At 45.4% G+C, this 24565-nt stretch overlaps 1 protein-coding gene across 1 annotated transcript in view; it reads right to left on the bottom strand.

Annotated features, from left to right (window-relative positions):
- Nucleotides 1-5781: 5781 nt before the first annotated feature.
- STARD10 (StAR related lipid transfer domain containing 10) overlaps nucleotides 5782-24565 on the bottom strand; it is a 93145-nt gene continuing 74361 nt past the window's right edge. Inside the window, exons 4-6 of the mRNA XM_068266562.1 lie at nucleotides 17258-17375; nucleotides 11686-11738; nucleotides 5782-6519 (exon numbers count right to left, since the gene is read on the bottom strand). Of these exons, the coding sequence (XP_068122663.1) occupies nucleotides 6292-6519; nucleotides 11686-11738; nucleotides 17258-17375 (399 nt within the window). The 3' untranslated portion in view covers nucleotides 5782-6291. The remainder of the gene's footprint in view (nucleotides 6520-11685; nucleotides 11739-17257; nucleotides 17376-24565) is intronic.

Here is a 24565-nt window from a genome sequence, read left to right as displayed (position 1 = left end):
CAAAGACTTCCAGCTGAGTTCTTCAACTTTCCCTGGAAGTAGCTGACCTACTGTGACCCAGGAATCCCCAATATCCATATTTCCTTCACATTTTCTTCATAATTCATGGCATAGCAAATCTCTATGCCCATCAAATCTGCACAGGTTGTGGGATTCCGCAAGACGCTGGTTCTGAGAGGTTTCTCGACCAATCGGACTCCCAGATCTAGCGTAAGACCGGTTTATAGTAACCCTTTAATATCCCAGGGGTCTGACGCCTCAAGTTTGATATCATTGTTATCGATAAATTATGATCGACCTAAAAATGGTATTAGATTTAACATAACCTGTACGGTTCTGGAGATACAACTCATATCCTGATTTAGATATAGTTTGGTCCCCAAGATAAGGGGTGGCTCCTCTCAAGTTCCAAAGTGGTGTGTGATCCCCCGCCCTAACTCCTCCTTGCTGAAGTGAGGGGTATAACTTGACAAAGGGCAGAAAGCCCAAAGTCCAAAAGTCCAAACTCGTGAATCGGACGCCGCGTTAACATCAACCGGCAAGCCAGCTGGGCACTGGCAAAATTGATTATTTCTTACCACGGCCTCTTGGCCTCTATGGCAATCGGCCATCTTGGACTTTCGCCAAAGACTTGCGATTGCCGCATGGACTACCGATAATGGTATTTGAACTGTACATTAAGACATTCTGTTTCTTTTTATCTCTACTCTCTTTCTATCAAACCAATCTGTTCTGCCGGACAGGTATATATATCTGTGGGCTAAAGTATGCTCTGTGTATGTAGTTTTAGAATAAAACTAACGATTTTTATCGTTCAGTCTTGTGCCTGACTGCCTGTTCTGGTCATCTGATTGCTGCTATAACGAATCTGCGCTCTGAAGTGTCAGTCATACTGCCACATTGTTTTATTATTTGCTTATAAATTGTTGATTTGCTAGCTAGGTTGTAAACAACCGTTTCTTCCTTCTAGGATTAGCTAGAACCTGATTTCCTGTGCAAAATCGATAACTTTAGTTTATCGATTGGACATACAATCGAGATTGCATCATACATGGACCCAGTAACCTTTCTTTAAACGTCACACTGCTCACAGTCTTTAAAGGAATGATCCGCGGTACAATAAAAAAAAAGTTCCACTTACCTGGGGCTTCCTCCAGCCCGGGGCAGCCGTCCCGTGCCCTTGCCGCAGCTCTGGTGGTTCCCGGTTCTCTTTGCCTGGAAGAGCCGACCTCGCTAGGTCGGGCTCCGGGTCGGCCTCTTCTGCATTCCACCGCGGGGGTCACGTGGTCCGGCCGACGTCATCTGGATGCTACTGCGCAGGAGCAGTGCTACTGGTCCTGCGCAGTAGCATCCAGATGACGTCGGCAGGACCACGTGACCCGCGCCGTGGAGCGCAGAAGAGGCCGACCCGGAACCCGACCTGGCGAGGTCGGCTCCGCCGGCGAAGAGGACCGGGAGCCACCAGAGCTGCGGTGGGGGCACAAGACGGCTGCCACGGGCTGGAGGAAGCCCCAGGTAAGTGGAACTTTTTTTTTATTTTTCTGCGGATCATTCCTTTAAAGAGACTCCGTAACAAAAATTTCATCCGGTTTTCTTCCATCCTACAAGTTCCAAAAGCTTTTCTAATGTGTTCTGGCTTACTGCAGCACTTTCTACTATCACCATCTCTGTAATAAATCAACTTATCTCTCTCTTGTCAGACTTGTCGGCCTGTGTCTGGAAGGCTGCCAAGTTCTTCAGTGTTGTGGTTCTGTGATGCATCTCCCCCCTCCAGGCCCCTCTCTGCACACTGCCTGTGTGTTATTTAGATTAGTGCAGCTTCTCTCTGCTCTCTTATCTTTTACAAGCTGGATAAATCGTCCTCTGAGCTGGCTGGGCTTTCACATACTGAGGAATTACATACAGGCAGAGCTGTCTGCACTCTGCAGGAAAAAACAGCCCGACACTTCAGTGGAAGATAGCTGCAGGGGGAAAGAAACACACAAATGATCTCTTGAGATTAAAAAGGAAGGCTGTATACAGCCTGCTTGTGTATGAATGTATTTTCTATGTGTGGACATACTGTACATCCACCTACTTCCTGTTTTGGTGGCCATTTTGTTTGTTTATAAACAAACTTTTTAAAACTGTTTTTAACCACTTTTAATGCGGCGAGGAGCAGCGAAATTGTGACAGAGGGTAATAGGAGATGTCCCCTAACGCACTGGTATGTTTACTTTTGTGCGATTTTAACAATACAGATTCTCTTTAAGCCTTTCGGAAGTGACTATTCCCCGAACGGTGACTGGAGCATGTCGAACGTGATTGGGCGGGCTACTCTATTAGGATAGCGTTGGGGTCTCTTCGCCCTAGCAAATCGAAGAGTGTGGCAGTGAAACGACCCGATTTCCAGCGTGAAATCGATATTTTTAGTTTACCGATTGTACATACAATCGTGATTGTACATGTATGGGCACCTCCAACCAATCTTAACCGTTTACTACGCACACTGTGAATTTGCCTCCAGAAGTCTCTAGTGCATGAGACCTGCATGGCAACAGTGGCCTAGTAATACGGGATTGGTGAGTGATTGTCCCATTACATATTGTCATAATACATAATCTCTATTATCTATTATTATATGGTCTGCTCACCGTACTTCCTGCGTACGCTAACGGGAGCAGATTGGACGGGATCGCGGGGCTGGATTGTCACAGCTACTGTGCCTCGTAGGCGCGTGCCTATAGTGACTTATGCTAAATCCGGCCCTGGTCTTCTGTGAAAAGGAGTAGCGTGATCCAAGCAATGAATCTCCCCATCACCTGTGTATAAAAGCTCTGTACACAGTACGATATGCCCACCAGGGCCCCTGCGGCATTCTCTCACCATCCCCCTCTCCTCCCGCAGAGCCCGGGGTCCCAGGGGGCCTGTGGGAACGTGTTTCTGGGCTGCAGTGAGGGAGCCGCATGCAACATCACATCACAGCCGGCCGTGTCCACAATATTAGATTAGCAGCTCTCCGCAATGCATTAGAAGCAGAAGAGAGCATTAGTTGTGTCACATGATGCGGCAGGAAGAGGTGAGACTGCCAGATGCGCATTACTGAGATGTCATCGGGGTTCAGACATCCATTTCAGGTGTGCAGATTCAACATACAAGAAGAGGGAAAATATTTATCATTTAAAGCTGTCCTGTCACCTTTCCAAATGTAATGAACTCAGACTTGTGAAGCAAGATTTATTAATACTGAGTGCATTCAATATTGTTGCAATGTGTCTGACCTGCAGAGTTACGCCTATAGGAAGAGAGAGAAAGAAATATGGAGGCTGCCATATTTATTTCTTTTTAAACAATACTAGTTGCCTGGCTGCCCTGCTGATCTCTTTGGCTGGAGTAGTGTCTGAATCACACACCTGAAACAAGCATGCAGCTAATCCTGTCTGACTTCAGTCAGAGCCACTGATCTGCATCCTTGTTCAGGGATTATAGATAATAGTATTAGAGGCAGAGGATCAGCAGGACAGCCAGGTAATGTGTATTGTTTAAAAGGAAATAAATATGTCAGCCTGCATACACCTCTCAGTTCAGATTCCCTCTAAAGTATAGGATATTCTATTTATTGCTGGCATTTTGTGAGGCATACAGTATGTATACATAGCATAGAAATGAGAATAATTGCACTTATGTCCCTGCAGAGCCAGCTGGTGGGGCCGTTCTTTCTGCGCACTGCTCTCTGACAGCCGGCTGCAAGGGATACTGGCTCAGTTGCCATGGAAACAGGTCTGACGGCGTTTCTAGATCACAAGAAATTTTAGTTTTTTTTTTCATTTCTGCTTCAAGGTCATTTCTGGCCATGGTACTTGTTTCAGTCAAACAAGCCAAACAAGCGCGTAATGGAGGCACTTATATTCTGATTGATATAAAACTTCCAGCCTGTTTAAAGGGGGTTGTACTTTCCATGGGATTAATACACTGTCAGGGGCTGGTAGGATGAGGCAGAGGTAAGGAAAGGAGGCGGGGCGACATCTCAGTATTAGGGAGTTTGTTGCTTGCAAGGGCGGGACACACAAACCAGCGAATAGCACAGGAGGAGGAGGAGAAATGCTTTGGTAGGATGATGCTGAGGTGAGGAAAGGAGGCGGAGCTACACTTAAGTATTAGGAGTCTGTTGCTTGCAAGGGAGGGACACACAAACCAGCCAATAGCACATGAGGAGGAGGAGCAATGTGCTGTTGGATGATGCAGAGATGAGGAAAGGAGGCAGAGCTACACTTAAAGGGATACTGTAGGGGCGTCGGGGGAAAATGAGTTGAACTTCCCCGGGGCTTCTAATGGTCCCCCGCAGACATCCTGTGCCTGCGCAGCCACTCACCGATGCTCCGGCCCCGCCTCCGGTTCACTTCTAGAATTTCAGACTTTAAAGTCTGAAAATCACTGTGCCTGCGTTGCCGTGTCCTCGCTCCCGCTGATGTCCCCAGGAGCGTACTGCGCAGGCACAGACCATACTGGGATTGTGCTGTACACTCCTGGTGATGTCAGTGGGAGCGAGGACACGGCAACGCAGGCGTAGTGGTTTTCAGACTTTAAAGTCTGAAATTCCAGAAGTGAACCGGAGGCGGGGCCGGAGCATCGGTGAGTGGCTGCGTGGGCACAGGATGTCTGCGGGGGACCATTAGAAGCCCCGGGTAAGTTCAACTCATTTTCCCCCGACCCCTACAGTATCCCTTTAAGTATTAGGAGTCTATTGCTTGCAAGGGAGGGACACACAAACCAATCAATAGCACATGAGGAGGGGGGGCAATACTCTGTTCCCAGGCGCTTCCATAGGAAAAAATTGAGCAATTGGCCCCAGATTGGTCTGATGTGCTTACATTCAGCTGGGTCACCTAGGTCCTAGAAGACACTTCGGGAGGGATGGACACGGAAGGACACAGACTGAAGCCTGGTACACACCTTCAATCATGATTGGCCAATCACTGACCAACTTTACCACCTCCATGTAGTATGATGGCTTACCTACACAATCTGCTCATAGTTTTTCTGTTGACCTTCATACTATACAGAGTTGGTAAAATTGGTCAGTGATTGGCCAATTATGATTGAAGGTGTTTACAAGGCTTGTGGATGCACAGCGGTGTGCCGCTTTCCAGTGCTTGGCGAGGTGTTTACACTAACCACTGTTGTGCACCTGGGCCGCTACTGCCATTGCCACCGCCATTCAGTTCCTCCACCGCTGCTGGCACCCCCGCTGGGCTCAGGGACAAGCTCAGAGGCCTGGCAGAAGCAGAGGCTTGCATTGGATTGCAAGAGACCAGTGTCAATCCTCCCTAGCAACAGGAAGGATTCTCATTGGGCAACTATGAACTAATGAGTGTTCTTACTGTAGTGTGAACTTTCCATAAAGGAGGAGCAAGCTTTCCGGACAGAGGAGTTCACACTGCTACGAGTAATCTGGGGGCCCTGTGGAACTATTAATTTGGGGTAGACTCGCGGGTCCGTTGGCTGGCACTGGGGGACAAACTAATACTATTGGGGGGGGATGGACAAAAGGGCCACCTAATGTTGCTATCTTGGGGAGGCGACTTTGGTACCTGCATACCATTGGAGTTGGAAGGGAGGGGCTCCTAATTCTGCATTGGGGTGGGTGTGGGTCAAGTGGGCCCCAAGTTAATTTCTGCCCAGGACCTCCCTGACCCGCACCCATTTTTGCCCCATTTACTGTACAGCTACATAGAAAATATTCCGGAATGACAGCGGACGGTTACTCAGATCTCTGAAATAATAAAATGTAACACACACCAATCAGCTGAAAAACATTTAATGTTTTTTATGTTGAACAGATCAGAAGACACGGTCTTCCTTCATCATCTCTGTCTCTCTCAGACATCCCGCCTCGCCCTCCCCGCGCTTCCTGTGCAATTCTCCCAATTCGTTGGAAAAGTCACTACGACACTAAAAATATTTACTCTGCGAAGCTAAAGCCTCCTAAACTCTGACAGCAAAATAAGCCTAACATTTCATGGCACGTCATTTCCCCACCGGTGATGTCCAGGGTTGTCCTTCTGTCTCCATCAAGGGTCACCAGATCCGTCACCGGCTGTCCCGGATGTGTGATCGGCTCACCAGGCAGGAGCAAAATCGAAACGCCGCAACCCTTAGAGTTTGTACAAAAAATACCTTCTTCCCATTTGTAAAATCTACTACCCCCTCCCCCAGTGTCTCTCTCCACCGGCCGTACATTGTAGGCCGAAGACACCATTTTTGGTCCCCCAACAACACGCCCCCCGAGGGTCCTGGCAGTGAGTGTGGGCCTCAGTTGACGCTGTCCTCGTCGCTGCCGTCTCCTCGGTCCTCCTTGCCTTCCGCCACGCAGCTCTCGTCAATGTTCTCCAGGGAATCGGCGTGCTGGACGGACACTTCGGACAGACTAATGGTGGGAAGGTTGTTCTGCTCGGGGAACAGCCACGGCTTGTGCTGAGGATTGTGCTTCTTCTTCCAATCCGGGTACTTCACACAGGCTTTGTACATCTTCTTCATAGCCTGGGGGGGAAGACAAGAGAATATCAAAACCCAAACCCAGGCAGAATGCAGCAAATTATTCAGGACACCCACTTACCACTTGCATAGTGGTAATCCTTAACTTTCTCCTTCCTCTGATTACACCTCTCTGACTCTGAAACTGTCCTTGGTAGGTTTTGGGGCTACATATCAAGAGTTCTTGGGGCCCCATGTAAAACTTGCACTGGGACCCCAAGCTCCTCAGCTACACTGCTGTGTGTTCCTAATGTCAGAAACTGTGTTTTGTTTATATATGGGGATTTTATATCTTCTCACTCCCAGTTCTTTTATCTCTAAAGAGCGATCATCCAACACAGCATCTAAACAGTGAAAAGTTTGGCAAAAGTTCTGTCTGGGGATACACATCACTACAAGACATTTCCATGTAAAATTTATGTAGAAGATCCTGCGCCTTCTTTTTTGTAACTTTTTGTATTATTTTAACCACTTCACCACTGAGGGGTTTTACCCCCTGAGCACCAGAGCAATTTTCACCTTTCAGCGCTCCTTCCATTCATTCGTCTATAACTTTATCATTACTTATCGCAATGAAATGAACTATATCTTGTTTTTTCCGCCACCAATTAGGCTGTCTTTAGGTGGGACATTATGCCAAGAATTATTTTTTTCTAAATGTGTTTTAATGGGAAAATAGGAAAAATGTGGGGAAAAAAATAATTATTTTTCAGTTTTCGGCCATTATAGTTTTTAAATAATGCATGCTACTGTAATTAAAACCCATGAAACGTATTTGCCCTTTTGTCCCGGTTATAAAACCATTTAAATTATGTCCCCATCACAATGTTTGGCGCCAATATTTTATTTGAAAATAAAGGTGCATTTTTTTCATTTTTGCGTCCATCCCTAATTACAAGCCCATAGTTTATAAAGTAACAGTGTTATACCCTCTTGACATAAATATTTAAAAAGTTCAGTCCCTAAGGTAACTATTTATGTATTTTTTTTAATTGTAAATTTTTTAATTTTTTTTTAATTACAAAAAAAAAAATGGGGAGTGTGGGAGGTAATGAGTTAATTTTATGTGTAAAAGTCATTTATTTGTATGTGAAAAATGTGTAGGGTGTAGTTTACTATTTGGCCACAAGATGGCCACAGTAACTTTTTGTTTTAATGCGACCTCCAAGCTTCCTTCCGGAAGCTTGGAGGAAGTATAAGGAGGCTGGACACGTGAGTTTTTTCTCACAATGATCGCGCTGCCCATAGGAGAGCAGCTGATCATTGCGGGGCTTAGATCAACGAACGGGAATGGATTTTCCCGTTCATTGATCTCTGGGCGAGCGGGCGGCGGCGTGTTTACTAGCGGCGGGCGGCGTGTTTACGAGCGGGAGCGCGGGCAGCGTCGGGAACGCGGAAAGTACGTGTTTCTCCGTCCCTGGTTGTTAAAGGATGGAAAAAGGGGCGGAGAAATACGTACGCGCGGGGGTAAAGTGGTTAAACTTATAATCGTGTTGACATTAGTGTTGGGCGAACAGTGTTCGCCACTGTTCGGGTTCTGCAGAACATCACCCTGTTCGGGAGATGTTCGAGTTCGGCCGAACACCTGGTGGTGTTCGGCCAAACTGTTCGGGGTTCGCCCGAACTGTGGAATGACTAGCCGAAAAGGGCCCCTGTTCGGCCGAATACTGCCCCCCTATGGGGTCGCAGGCATAAGGGGGGAGCATGCCCCGATCGCGGGGAGGGTCGGAAATTCCCCCCACCCCCTCCGCTAGCGCTCCCCCCTCTGCCCGCTTCCCCATACAAAAGTTTCAGGAAGTAAAACAGTACCGGTGGTACTAGTGGGTGGCTGGCAGTGGGCGGCACTGTGAAGTGAGTGACTGAGGAGGAGGAGTCCGGAGAGTGACGCGTTGAGGGAGGCCGGGCAGCGGGCGGTTCAGCAGTAGTACCGTACTACTGCTGAACCGCCCGCTGCCCGGCCTCCCTCAACGCGTCACTCTCCGGACTCCTCCTCCTCAGTCACTCACTTCACAGTGCCGCCCACTGCCAGCCACCCACTAGTACCACCGGTACTGTTTTACTTCCTGAAACTTTTGTATGGGGAAGCGGGCAGAGGGGGGAGCGCTAGCGGAGGGGGTGGGTGGAATTTCCGACCCCCCCCCCCCCCCCCCCCCGCGATCGGGGCATGCTCCCCCCTTATGCCTGCGACCCCATAGGGCCCCCAAAAGCGGGATGTTCGGGGAGTTCGGGGTTCGGCCCGAACATGCCGAACATCGCGGCCATGTTCGTGAACTTTCCCGAACCCCAACATCCAGGTGTTCGCCCAACACTAGTTGACATCCAGTGTCGGATTGGGAGCAGGAAAAGCTGAGGAAATCCATTGCTGGCCAAGCAGCAGTAATCAGGTGTTGCTGCTCACAGTGAACACTTGCTGCAGGTTTCTATAGGGAGTGATAACACAGGGTTACTGCTGCTTGGCCAGCAGGTGGATTTCCTCACAGTGAGGACTTGCTGCAGGTTTCTATAGGGAGTGATTACACAGGGTTACTGCTGCTTGGCCAGCAGGTAGATTTCCTCACAGTGAGGACTTGCTGCAGGTTTCTATAGGGAGTGATAACACAGGGTTACTGCTGCTTGGCCAGCAGGTGGATTTCCTCACAGTGAGGACTTGCTTCAGGTTTCTATAGGGAGTGATTACACAGGGTTACTGCTGCTTGGCCAGCAGGTAGATTTCCTCACAGTGAGGACTTGCTGCAGGTTTCTATAGGGAGTGATAACACAGGGTTACTGCTGCTTGGCCAGCAGGTAGATTTCCTCACAGTGAGGACTTGCTGCAGGTTTCTATAGGGAGTGATAACTCAGGGTTAGAGTGGGTCCACACTAGACACAGTTGCAGGACGGATACTGCAGTCCGGATCCGGGGAAGATTAGGGGAAGTACCCACCGTACTGCAAACTGATGAAAGTGCATCAGTTTTGCATCAGTTTCCGTTCAGTTTTTCCCTGACAGAAAACGTCTCCATCATTAGGAAGGAGTGGGAGGATTTTTTGGGGCCAATCATAAAGCTCAGGCTATCCGTTTTCACATCAGTTTTTTGCCTGTGGAGCTGGAGATGCGTTTTCTCATTGCTTTCACTACCCCTGCGTGTATCCGTGGTCCTGATCCGTTGCGTGAAAATGCAGCAGGTCCGGACCTTCCGTTCAGGTTTTGAAAACGGATCCCCGCAAACGCAGACGGATCCGTTTTTTACTTGGGTGAGGCTGGCTGCTATTTTCAACATTAGTATCCGGGACTCCGTTTTTCATCAGGTTTGAAAAACGCAGCCACGGATACGTTTCCGGACCTTGTGTGGACTAGCTCTTACTGCTGCTTGGCCAGCAGGTGGATTTCCTCACAGTGAAGACTTGCTGCAGGTTTCTATAGGGAGTGATAACACAGGGTTACTGCTGCTTGGCCAGCAGGTGGATTTCCTCACAGTGAGGACTTGCTGAAGGTTTCTATTGGGAGTGATAACACAGGGTTACTGCTGCTTGGCCAGCAGGTGGATTTCCTCACAGTGAGGACTTGCTGCAGGTTTCTATTGGGAGGGATAACGCAGGGTTACTGCTGCTTGGCCAGCAGGTGGATTTCCTCAGCTTTTTCACCTTCCAGTCCAACACTGTTGACATCTGTTTGAGGCTGTTTCGGCCTTCATACATGCAAGGAATGGATTGATAACGGATGTATGGCTAGGCTTGAAGGGTAGAAGATCCAAAGGATCCAGTTTAAATTCCTCACTCCATCGTACAAAGCTCTACATAAGTTGTCACCTTCTTACATTTCCTCATTAATCTCCAGATACTCTCCCTCCCGGAACCTTTGCTCCTCCCCAGAGTCCCTCTTGTCCTCTTGTTTGGTCACCTCCTCTCACTCCTGCATCCAGGACTTCTCACGAGCGTCACCTCTCCTTTGGAACTCTCTCCCCCAGCCTGTCCATCTTGCTCCAAGCCTAGAAACGTTCATACCCACTCAAAACACACCTGTTCACACAAGCCTATAATTTGCTATAGGTAGCATTAGAGGCTTCATCCTCCAACCCTGTGTCTCCTTCCTTAATGTCTCCAATCCACTACCCTCTAGATTGTAAGCTCACAAGGGCAGGGACCTCCTCCTAGTGTTTTGCATTCTGCTGTAATGTATCATATGAACCTGCATCAGTATTGGTGACATCTCAGACCACACATCAGCTTTCAGCTATGTCTGTATTTGTATTGCTGGATGTCCTGATGGTTCAGAGCTTTGAACTTATGTATCCATGCTCCCAACTGTTTTGTATTATGTACAGCGCTACAGAGAATGTTGGCGCTATATAAATAATAATAATAGAGGTATTACTGAGTACCCAGGTATCTCATGGAGAACCACAACCACCATGGTGTTTTTATATTCAGCCTACAGGCCCCGTTCACATTAGCAAGCACGGCCGGCCGCACATGAACGCACGTCATCCGTGTTTGTATGCGTTGCGTGGCTGATCCCATTCACTGAAGTGAATAGGACAGCCGCGCGTTTTGTTAAGAAATGCGTTCAGCATGGGCGTAACAATAGGGGCTGCAGCCCATGCGCAGTTTATACAGGAAGTGGCGTCAGAGGCTAGAGAGAGAAGTATCCGTGCTGGAGCTCACGGAAGGTATGTAGCTGCCACTGCCCGCCGCTGCACATATATAGTTATTCAAGCTGGAAGGGAGCGCAGAGGGAAGAGCCCGAGGTGAGAGAGGGGAGGACCATCCCCCCTCCACGCCGAGTGTGGCCATAGCTTTCCCCTGATGGTGCGACCCCTTCAGCCCCCCAAAACAGCCCTGAGCAGGTCCGGGGGTGGGGGGGGAATGCCCGCTTAAAATTTCTGCAGGGGGGCCCGGTGGGTCTTAGTTACGCCCCTGGCGTTCAGCATGCATTCCCGGACCGCACTGGTCCGGAACGCATACAGTGTGAACATCAGATAGTGCTATCTATACAATGTCTGATGTCTTCTCTCTCCTGCACGCGTTCCCGAAACGCAGATGGGAACGCGTGCAGTGTGAATTGGGCCTAAGAGTCTCCTTACTCTTAAAAAGTACCGTCATTGTAGAATAGATGTCAGCATTGTAGTTAGCTATCTGGGTTTAGTTTACTGTCAGGGGGTGTTACGGAAAATGGAAGCCAGTATCTACATACCTTTGGTGCCAGAAATTGTGAGGACTTGTTCACCACCCACTTGGGTAAGGAACCTGGGAACAAAAAGGAGACAAGAACAAGGGAAACTTCAGTTATTGCTCTACCATAGATTTCAAGTGAATCACCGGTACCCCCAAAGATTTACAGAGCTTGTGTCCTTTATGTTGAGATCACCGCAAGGTCTGAACACCTGAGCTGAAGGACTGGCTGGAGTCTCTAAAACCCTAAAGCGAGGTACGCACTTTCAATTATGATTGGCCAACCACTGACCAATTTTACCGCCTCCACGTAGTATGAGGGTTTATCTACACAATCTGCCCATGGCTTTTCTGTTGACTCTCACACTATATGGCGGTGGTAAAAATAGTTAGTGATTGGCCAATTTGCTAAATTCATGTATCATGAGGGCCAACAGATTTTGAATATATTGATTGTGTAGATCAGTATTGATTGTTGATTGTGTAGATTGTGTAGGTAATCTCTCACGGTGTGGTGGTAAAACTAGCCAATCGTTGACCAACAAAATTGGATGTGTGTATCTGGCTTAAAGGACCACTATCGCGAAAAAAAAGCAGGCAGTTAAAATTTGACAGAACCGACAGATTTTGGCCTAGTCTATCTTCTCATGGGGGATTCTCAGGGTTTTCTTTGTTTTCAACAGCATTTCCTGAACAGCAGTTTAACTGCCGAAATAGCAAGATGCCAGCCTCCCTACTCGTCAGTTAGACATTGCAACTGCTATTCAGGAAATTCTGTTGAAAAAAAAACCCCTGAGAATCCCCCATAAGGAGATGGACTGGCCCAAAACCTGTCAGATTTTAGCTGCCTACTTTTTTCACGATAGTGGTCCTTTAAGGGTGCATACACAGATCCAATTTTTAATTGGCCAATCACTGACTGAATTCATGATGAGATGATGGCAGTTTACGGAAACTATTGACCATGTTATGATGAGCCAAGACCTAGAAGACCATCACTGATGGAGTATACAGCCACAGTGAAGAAAGTGGAGTGTTTAATCCTAGAAAACAGACAAACATCCATCCAAGTGATCATGAATGAAACTGGCCTCAGTTATGGTTTTGTGTGGAAAATTCTTCATGATGAACCGGACATGTCTAAGGTGTCTGCATGCCGGGTTCCACAACTGCTAACCAAAAGGGTTCCATAACTGCTAACCAGAAGGGTTCCACAACTGCTAACCAGAAGGGTTCCACAACTGCTAACCAGAAGGGTTCCACAACTGCTAACCAGAAGGGTTCCACAACTGCTAACCAAAAGGGTTCCACAACTGCTAACCAGAAGGGTTCCACAACTGCTAACCAAAAGGGTTCCATAACTGCTAACCAGAAGGGTTCCACAACTGCTAACCAGAGGGGTTCCACAACTGCTAACCAGAAGGGTTCCATAACTGCTAACCAGAAGGGTTCCACAACTGCTAACCAGAAGGGTTCCACAACTGCTAACCAGAAGGGTTCCATAACTGCTAACCAGAAGGGTTCCACAACTGCTAACCAGAAGGGTTCCATAACTGCCTACCAGAAGGGTTCCACAACTGCTAACCAGAAGGGTTCCATAACTGCTAACCAGAAGGGTTCCATAACTGCTAACCAGAAGGGTTCCACAACTGCTAACCAGAAGGGTTCCACAACTGCTAACCAGAAGGGTTCCATAACTGCTAACCAGAAGGGTTCCACAACTGCTAACCAGAAGGGTTCCATAACTGCTAACCAGAAGGGTTCCACAACTGCTAACCAGAAGGGTTCCACAACTGCTAACCAGAAGGGTTCCATAACTGCTAACCAGAAGGGTTCCACAACTGCTAACCAGAAGGGTTCCATAACTGCTAACCAGAAGGGTTCCACAACTGCTAACCAGAAGGGTTCCATAACTGCTAACCAGAAGGGTTCCACAACTGCTAACCAGAAGGGTTCCATAACTGCTAACCAGAAGGGTTCCACAACTGCTAACCAGAAGGGTTCCATAACTGCTAACCAGAAGGGTTCCATAACTGCTAACCTCTTTCCAGAAACAAACATGGTGAGACCTTTGATCTTTGTTGACGCAGTTGGAACAGGATGAAGAGGATTTTTTTTATTATTTGGTAACCATGGATGAGTCTTTGATCAACCAGTAAGGGCTCAGCCACACCATGCGCTTTTCTGAGCACTTTGTGATTGATTAGCACTTTCTGAGCACCTTTTAAAAATTGCTCCCATTCACTTTCTTTAAAGGGGAACTGAAGTAAGAGGTATACGGAGGCTGCCATATTTATTTCCTTTTAATCCATACCAGTTGTCTGGCAGACCTGCTGGTCTATTTCTCTGCAGTAGTGTCTGAATAACACCAGAAACAAGCATGCAGCTAGTCTTGTCAGATCTGACTTTAAAGTCTGAAGCATCTGATCTGCTGCATGCTTGTTCAGGGGCTATGGCTAATAGTATTAGAGGCAGAGGATCAGCAGGACAGCCAGGCAACTGGTATTGCTTAAAAGGAAATAAATATGGCAGCCTCCATATAACTCTTACTTCAGTTCCCCTTTAAAATCATGGTAACAATCGCGTAAAAATTGCAGTGATTGCGCGATCGTGTACGTGAAAAATCAGGGCGATTTTTACTGTGATTTTAATGAAAGTGAATGGGAGTGATTTTTAAAAAGCGCTCAAAAAGCTAAATCAATCACAAGCGCTCAGAAAAGTGCTTATAGTGTGGCTGAGCCCTAAGAGCCAGAGAGTGGTTTAAAGCAGTGTTTCTCAACATTTTATTGGTATGTACCCCTTTTAAAACCCTGTACTCCCCAAGTACCCCCTAGCATAGTAAACATTATCACAGGTACCCCTTGACAAATATATATTTAATCGTAGTACATTATAATTGGTTCTAAACAATTTCCAAGCCTCTACTATTGCTTTTAATTAGCTAAAACATTAATTTTGTGTTGTTTAACTAAGATTTATCATTTTCTAAAACTCTAAATTTGTTATTCTTGGTTAAGTATATGAAGCCTGAGTACCCCCTGGAACCATCAGAAATACCCCCTGGGGTACGCGTACCACATGTTGAGAACCTAGGGTTTAAAGGACAACTGAAGAGAGAGGTATATGGAGGCTGCCATGTTTATTTCCTTTAGTAGTAGTGGCTGAATCACACACCTGAAACAACCATGCAGCTAATCCAGTCTGACTTCAGTCAGAGCACCTGATCTGCTGCATGCTTGTTCAGGGGCTGTGGCTGAAAGTATTAGGGCCCGTTTCCACTGTCGCGGAAACGGTCGCGAATACGCAGAGTTTCCCCGCAGGCAAATCGCGCGGGGAAACTCTGCCATAGGGAATAACGGCGCCGCCAGCAAATCGCTTGCAGTAGCGATTCGGCCGGAACCCCCTACAGAATTTGCGGCGGAGGCTGCGATTCCCATAGCCGTGCATGGCACGGCTCATGGGATTCGCCTGCGATCCCGCCCACCCGCTCACTGCACTAGTGGAAACGAGCCCTTAGAGAGACAGGATCAGCAGGAGAGTCAGGCAACTGCTATTGTTTTAAGAGGAAAAATCCATATCCTTCTCAGTTTAGGTCCCCTTTAACCTCTTCTTTTACATACAAAAGTTTAGCAAAGGCCTTTATTACTCTTTATGCAGGATTGGTATTTTTATTTTATTGCACATTGTAGCAGAGAAAAACAAAACCAGCGGGTGGGTTGGAGAGATAGGACACTATGCTTTAAAGAGTTTAGAGAAGTCACAGATGCTATTTTCACACCTTCCCCTGGATAAATAATGGGCAGCTAGAAGGGCAGTGGGGAACATGGCGTCTCCTAGAGCCAGGGCCGACGCTACCATTAAGGCAAAGGAGGCAGCTGCCCCAGGGCCCCAGAGCTTGTAGGGGCCCCCAGTGGCTACAAGAGGAAAAAAAAAATTCAAATCGGCCTTATCGTTTTTGAGAAAATTGATTTTAAAGTTTCAAAGGAAAAAAAAATACACATTTAAAAACTTGCCGACTTTAATGGTTAATAGCAAATCCACCTTAAATGCTAGAAACCCTACATTTGCAGGATATGTTAAGGAGATCATTAGGAATACGAGGAAAAAACAATTTTTCAAAAATACCTTATAGTTTTTGAGAAAATCGATTTTAAAGTTTAGAAGGAAAAAAGTATACTTTTAAATGCGGTAAATGTCAATTAGTACCTAACGGTAGTGTAATTTTACATGCATCAAATGAAAGCGCAATAAATTTCCTGACGGGGTTTCCAGGGGGTCTATACGCAGCCGCAGCGCTTTGGCCAGGGATCGCTATACAGCCGCAATATGGCTGTATGAAGATCCATGGCATTTTTTCCTATTTTCCCCCCAAAAAATGTATGTTTAGAGTGTGGGAATTTTTTTTTTTTTTTTAATTATGTGAGGTCCCCCTCCTGAAACTTTTTAACCCCTATTATAAACCAGGACAAACTGCAGGAAAAAAAAGTGGCGCTTGGTTCCCTTTAAGGGGATAATTCAAAATATATGATACCCTGTTTGCTCTTGTTTGCAGTAGTACCCTCTAAAAGATAAACTCAAAGGGAGGGGATTGACTCTGCCTTCATTTGCATGGCTGCATCCCACCCCCTCCTCCCATCTTGAACTCATCTGCTCAGCCATTCTCACTGCTGCTGGGGTTTCTTTCTTTCCAGTTTACACCAGTGACAGGGGCCTTTTATGAAGGCAAGCCTAAAGTGAAAATAAACATAGGAGGTACATAGCTGTATTTGTAGAACTAATCCTATAGAACACTCCTTAAATCCCACATTCTTTATTTTGAGTTGAAAATCTAGCTCTGAAGTTTCAGCCAGATGTGACGACACGCTGACATGGCTGCTGTTTATTTCGCTCCCACACAGAGAAATTATGACTTTTTCAACTATTCTCCATGGTCCTATCCGCAGCGGCTGCACAGTCACGCAGTTCTATGACCTCCAATTAGTTTTTCAGGAAAGCCACCACTGCAGTCCAACTGCTCCGCCTGCAGAGGTAAGTACCGGCCTTTTAATCCTTGCAATGGAAAAAAATATAAAGGGAACTTAGTTAAGTTCTATGTAGGATTGGTACTATATGTACCCATATCTATGTCATGTTAGCTGTCACTTCAGGTAGACTTTAGGGCCCATTTTCAGCGCGATTTCAGCATTGCTGAACGTGTTCTCATCTAAGCGATTTGCTGAAATGCAAATTTGTTGCCTGCAGCGTCTTCTGAGCAATTCTGCAGGGCTTAATCGTAAAATGCTAATCGCTAAAAAAAAAAAAAACACTAGGAAATCGCTAGGAAAAAACTCCAGAAAATCGCTCAGCGTTTGCGTTTAGTGATTTCTAGTTTGCATAGGCCCTAAAGGTATAATACTCCATAAAGTACCTTTTAGTAATGTCATTCCCTTTCAGAATGTAAATGGAGAGTGAGAGGACTTAATAATGTGCTTGGAAATGCCCCTCCCCCTTCTTCCCCAGTGGTGCCCCCCTCTTCCCCAGTGGTGCCTCCCCCATCTCCCCTTCTTCCCCAGTGGTGCCCCTTCTTCCCCAGTGGTGCAGTATTGATGACTCACCTCTAGGGTCTACCTGCGCCAGGTAGATGAGGGTGCAGTTTTTGGCTCCTCCCCCCTGGATGAGATACCCCGTCTGTATGGACACTGCCCTCACCATGTCCTTCTTCGGAGGGTATTTCTGTATTGGCAGAAGAGAAAAACATTGAAGATATTATAGAGTGAGCTGTTCTTTTTTTCCAGCTTAGACTGTAAGCTCCTTTGAGCAGAGCTCTGCAGTCCTGCAGTTCCCTGGCTACATAAATAGTAGAGATGAATAAAAAAAACACATGTCAATCAAGTTTAACTAACTTAAAGTGGACCTGAACTCAGAACTTCCTCTCTGCTCTAAACGATAAGCAACAGCAGAATAACTTCAGCCTTCAGTGTTGTTTCACCTTATGCATCTGAGCAACTTTCACCTCCCATTCATTCACCAATAACTTTATCACTAATTATCACAATTAATTGATCTATATCTTGTTTTTCCCGCCACTGATTAGGCTTTCTTTGGGTGGTACGTTTTGCTAAGAATTATTTTTTTCTAAATTCATTTAACAGGAAGATTAAGAAAGAAATGTAAAAAAATTCATTATTTCCTCAGTTTTTGGCCATTATAGTTTGAAATTAATACATGCTACCATAATTAAAACTCATGTATTTTATTTGCCCATTTGTCCCGGTTATTACACCATTTCAATGATGTCCCTATCACAATTTATGGCGCCGATATTTTATTTAGAAATAAAGGTGCATTTTTTCAATTTGCGTCCATCACTATTTACAAGCTTATAATTTAAAAAAATATAATAATATACTCTCTTGCCATGCATATTTAAAAATTTCAGACCCTTAGGTAACTATTTATGTTGTTTTTTTAATTGTATTTTTTTTACTTATTTATTTTTAATTAAAAAATGTATTTGGGTAATTTTTGGTGTGGGAGGTAAACAGCTAATTTTAAATGTAATATAATGTGATTATTTATAAAAAAAAATGTATGTGGGTGCAGTTTACTTTTTGGCCACAAGATGGCCACAGTCAAAATAGTCCTGGAAGCGAACAATCTCGCTTCCAGGAACTAGAAAGGGGAGGGGAAACTTTTTTTTTTGCAGAAAGACCGCAGTCTCTGATGAGAGACCGTCGGTTTTTCTGCGGGGGACTTAGATCGGTGAATAGGAACTATATTCCCATTCACTGATCGGGGGGCTGGCGGCGGGAGCTGCACAGTCTAACTGGACGGATATATCCATCCAGATAGACGTAAGTGGTTAAAGAAAAACATTTATTTACAGAATTCTGCAATAAATCTGCAGTGTGTCTACTCCCTGCTCATGGAAGCAGACAAAGGGTTAACACCCTGTGTTTACATATTAGCCACGTCTGCCAAGGACTGATGAATTTCTGTGCCGACACCGCTGAGAGATCAAATTACACTTGTGAATACTTGAAGATAAAGGGAATTTAGAAAGGCTTTTCTCTCTAAAAACTCACAGGGTGCATTTCTCTCTGTTTTCCTTGTGTCCCGTGCAAGACAAGAGTTCAGATTACGTTAAGGCTAATTTCACACCAGGACGTTGCATTAGAGGGGGCGTTAAGGTCGCATAACGTCCCCCTAACGGAACGCCTGGTGGTGCTAGATCTGGACGTCAGAGTGAGCCGCGTTGTGCAGCTCACTCTGGCGTCAGTGATGCCGTGATGCGCACTCTTGTGCGCATACGGCATCACGTGGTCCCGCCGGCCAATCGCCGCACAGAGCGGCTGCTCCAGGAAGTAAACACTGCACGTCACACCGTGCAGTGCATATTAATTAGCCATGTGCCTGGCCGCTCTCCGCTCCTCCCCAACATGACTGAGCATGTGCAAACAGTCTAACGCGGCTCCGCCGCGTCTAAAGTACTGCATGCAGTACGTTGTCTTGTGACGCAGCGTTACAATGTAACGCAACATCCGCACTGTGAACAGCCCATTGATTTTTCATTGCTGTGCGGTGGGCTGCGTTACAGGCTGCTCTAACGTGCGCCTGTAACGTCCCACTGTGAAACCAGCCTTAAAAAGAAAAACACACAGTAAGGCCTGGAACCCACTGAAAACCGCAAACGCAAAACGCAACCGCTAGCGTTTTGTCTGAGCGGTTTGCAAGCGGATTCATGCGCATTTTTGGTCGTGTTTTGCAACATTGTATTTTTTTCCCCAGCGGGTGCCTAGCGTTTTGCGTTTTGCGTTTTTATCCTGATTGGTCCTGTGAATTATTTTTCATTTTGTTAGTGTGCTGAACCGCAAAACGCTAGCAAAACCGCTCAGTTTAGGTTTTGCTGAGCGTTTCCGCTAGCGGTTCAATACTTTACATTGAAGCGCTAACGCTCCCAAAATGCTGCATGTCCTGCGTTTGCGTTTCTGAGAAACGCAAACGCTCCTGTGGAAGTTGCCCCATCCATTAACATCAGCTGAGCGTTTTGGCAAACTGCTAGCGTATCGCAGTGCTGCCAAAACGCTGCCAAAAGCGCTCCTGTGGGTTCCAGCCCTTACTCATTCTAAAACATGTATCAAGCAATTCTGCCTTTTACAAGCGTTTGTGTCCTTTCTGTATTGTCAGCGGCACAAGGTTTAGACACTTCCTCTAGTCAGCTGGTTGACTTTACTATCTCAAGAAGTAAGGTGTTACAAAGAATCTAAAGCGAGAGGTATATGGAGGCTGAATAACACCAGAAACAAGCATGCAGCTAATCTTGTCAGATCTGACAATTATCTCCGAAACACCTGATCTGCTGCATGCTTGTTCAGGGTCTATGGCTGACAGTATAAGGGCTCGTTTCCACTATTGCGTTGCGAAATCGATGCGGCAAAATTCTAATGCAGATGCGAATTTTGCATGCGTGTGCATGCGAATTTTCGTGCGAATTCGCATGAAAATTCGCATGGATGACGATGTATGCGAATTTAACCATGGCAATGCCGGTGTGCTTTTGCATTGATTTCATGCGAATTCGCATACGTTAGACGCATGCGGATTCGCGATAGTGGAAACGAGCCCTCAGGCTACATTCACACTTGAGATAAAAGGCTTTGGAAAATGAAAGATCACAGATCAATTTTACCCCCTTCCATGTAGTATGAGAGCCATACTCTACAAAGTCTATTCTATGGAGCTGAACTCCCCATCAGACAGACATCTTTGCAAGATGCTGCACACAAAGATGCTGTACAGACACAAAAGATCAGTATCTGCAAAAGATCAGTTCCTGCAAATTGCATACATAGTCTATGAGATCTGCAGATCATCATACACACCTTGTTTAACAGACATTCATCTGCATATCTGACAATCATCTGCAGATCTGAAGATCCATCCTGGTGGATCTGATCTGCAGATGAATAATTGCTTTTTTTTTTATTATTTTTTTACATTCATTTGTAAATGATTTAGTCAGTGGTTGTCCATTGTAAAATTGTTTTACACCCCGATTTAATTTCTGAAATGTATCACAGGCGGCGAGATCTTTACTCGTGTCTTCAGGTGCATCTCTGCAAAATGCTGGTGTAATGAGAGTTCTAAAGCCAGCAGAAAAGATCTCTGGTCCCATAGAATGTTCTGGGGAGAGAATACCACATAATAGACAGCAAAGGCTCAGGGGGAAGGCAAGCTTACATTCCAATATACAACAATATATGGCTAAGGGCTCGTTTCCAGTAGTGCGGTGCGAATCACCGGGATTCCACCTCTGATGAAATCGCATGCGGATGCGATTCCGCGTGCGTTTTTTGCCGCGATTTCGCATGCGATTTCGCATAGGCAGGGTATATGCGAATTTAACCATGCCACTGCCTGGTTCAATTTACATTAGTTTTCATGCGAATTCGCACGCGAAATCGCGGCAAAAAACGCATGCGTGTTTTCCCTATTAAATACATAGCCTGCGAATCGCCTGCATTCCTCACACAGGCGAATTCTGCAGGCTCTACCGTGCAGAAAAATCCTGCACAGAAAAACGCAGGAAAAAACTGACAAGTGGAAACAGGGCCATCCACTTGTTTTGGTTATGCGAATCCGCATGCAGAGAACGCATGTGGATTTGCTCTAGTAGAAACGGGCCCTATAGGAAGCTTTTCTCAAGCGTAAAACGGGATTTTAAGAGTCAAAGTGGTTATCTTGAATAATTTACTGCAATCTGCTATATGTCACCACAGGGCCTCTTTAACTTGTGTCTGTGACTGTTTGTGTGAAAAGAATGACATTGTCAGAGCTGGATAGAGTGTGCTGGTGTCATTAGCAGTGGAGTACCATAGCCTGATGTCACTAGAGGGCACAGCGTCCCCTGGAGGTTCAGTGATTAATGTAGCAACTGTACCCCCCGGGCATAAAGAACTATACTTACACTGAGCTCAGGGATTGCACAGCTCATTACCAGGACCCAGCAACTAAACATAACACAGCAGCTTGTGTAACACCTGCAACATTAGTCACTGCTTCCAGGAACTGATCACAATACAGAAAGAAGAGGTTACAAATCAACTGGAGAGTCTGCAGAGTACATAGTCATGTCACTGACTGTCCTCAGAGGAGCTCACAATCTACTCCTACCATAGTCATAGTCTAGTGTCCTACCATATTATTATTATGTATTTATATAGCACTGACATCTCCTGCAGCACATTGCAGAGTACATAGTCATGTCACTGACTGTCCTCAGAGGAGCTCACAATCTACTCCTACCATAGCCATAGTCTAATGTCCTACCATATTATTATTATGTATTTATATAGCACTGACATCTTCTGCAGCACATTACAGAGTACATAGTCCAGTCACTGACTGTCCTCAGAGGAGCTCACACTCCAATCCCGACCATAGTCATAGTGTAATGTCCTACCATATTATTATTATGTATTTATATAGTACTGACATCTTCTGCAGCACATTACAGAGCACATAGTCATGTCACTGACTGTCCTCAGAGGAGCTGACAGTCTAATCCTACCATAGTCATAGTATAATGTCCTACCATATTATTATTAAGTATTTATATAGTACTGACATCTTCTGCAGCACATTACAGAGCACATAGTGATGTCACTGACTGTCCTCAGAGGAGCTCACACTCTAATCCTACCATAGTCATAGTCTAATGTCCTACCATACAGTGGCGTAGCAATAGGGGGTGCAGAGGTAGCCACCGCATCGGGGCCCTGGGGCCAGAGGGGCCCCAAGGGAACCTCCCTCAAGCACAATATTACCTCTCTATTTGTCATGTGCTCATAATAATCACGTTTATGAATACTTTGAATAGTAGTAATCATTAACAAGCTGTTTCCCATCCCCTTCTTGCACCCCTGACACTGTGGTAATCCTTGGCAGGTTTTGGTGCAGCGTATAAATTGTTATGTATGTTATGTATAGCGTGCTTGGGGAGGCCTCATATAAGATTTGCACCGGGGACCACAGCTTCTTAGCTACGCCACTGCTATTGTATTATTATTTTGTATTTATACAGCACTGACATCTCCTGCAGCACATTACAGAGTACGTAGTCATGTCACTGACTGTCCTCAGAGGAGCTCACACTCTAATCCTACCATAGTCATAGTCTAATGTCCTACCATATTATTATTATGTATTTACATAGCACTGACATCTCCTGCAGCACATTACAGAGTACATAGTCATGTCACTGACTGTCCTCAGAGGAGCTCACAATCTAATCCTACCATAGTCTAATGTCCTACCATATTATTATTATGTATTTATATAGCACTGACACCTCCTGCAGCACATTACAGAGTACATAGTCATGTCACTGACTGTCCTTACAGGAGCTCACAGTCATATCCTACCATAGTCATAGTCTAATGTCCTACCATATTATTATTATGTATTTACATAGCACTGACACCTCCTGCAGCACATTACAGAGTACATAGTCATGTCACTGACTGTCCTCAGAGGAGCTCACAATCTAATCCTTACCATAGTCTAATGTCCTCCATATTATTATTATGTATTTTATTTATATATACTGACATCTCCTGCAGCACATTACATAGTACATAGTCCTGTCACTGACTGTCCTCAGAGGAGCTCACAATCTAATCCTACCATAGTCTAATGTCCTACCATATTATTATTATGTATTTATATAGCACTGACACCTCCTGCAGCACATTACAGAGTACATAGTCATGTCACTGACTGTCCTCAGAGGAGCTCACAATCTAATCCTTACCATAGTCTAATGTCCTCCATATTATTATTATGTATTTTATTTATATATACTGACATCTCCTGCAGCACATTACATAGTACATAGTCCTGTCACTGACTGTCCTCAGAGGAGCTCACAATCTAATCCTACCATAATCATAGTCTAATGTCCTACCATATTATTATTATGTATTTATATAGCACTGACATCTCCTGCAGCACTGTACAGAGTACATAGTCATGTCACTGACTGTCCTCAGAGGAGCTCACAATCTAATCCTGCGATAGTCATAGTCTAATGTCCTACCATATTATTATTATGTATTTATATAGCACTGACATCTCCTGCAGCACTGTACAGAGTACATAGTCATGTCACTGACTGTCCTCAGAGGAGCTCACATTCTAATCCTACCATAGTCATAGGCTAATGCCCTACCATATTATTATTATGTATTTATATAGCAGTGACATCTTCTGCAGCACTGTACAGAGTACATAGTCATGTCACTGACTGTCCTCAGAGGAGCTCACACTCTAATCCTACCATAGTCATAGTCTAATGTCCTACCATATTATTATTATGTATTTATATAGCACTGACATCTTCTGCAGCACTGTACAGAGTACATAGTCATGTCACTGACTGTCCTCAGAGGAGCTCACAATCTAATCCTACCATAGTCATAGTCTAATGTCCTACCATATCGTTATGTATTTATATAGCGCTGACATCTTCTGCAGCACTTTACAGAGTACATAGTCCTGTCACTGACTGTCCTCAGAGGAGCTCACAATCTAATCCTGCCATAGTCATAGTCTAATGTCGTACCATATTATTATTATGTATTTATATAGCACTGACATCTTCTCAGCACATTACAGAGTACATAGTCATGTCACTGACTGTCCTCAGAGGAGCTCACAATCTAATCCTGCCATAGTCATAGCCTAATGTCCTACCATATTATTATTATGTATTTATATAGCACTGACATCTTCTGCAGCACATTACAGAGTACATAGTCATGTCACTGACTGTCCTCAGAGGAGCTCACAATCTAATCCTACCATAGTCATAGCCTAATGTCCTACCATATTATTATTATGTATTTATATAGCAGTGACATCTT

The sequence above is a fragment of the Hyperolius riggenbachi genome, chromosome 2 (assembly GCF_040937935.1).
Source record: "Hyperolius riggenbachi isolate aHypRig1 chromosome 2, aHypRig1.pri, whole genome shotgun sequence".
NCBI classification, from domain to species: Eukaryota; Metazoa; Chordata; class Amphibia; order Anura; family Hyperoliidae; genus Hyperolius; species Hyperolius riggenbachi.
Note: the sequence above shows the minus strand (reverse complement) of the source record. Positions and strands in the feature narration are given on the sequence as shown.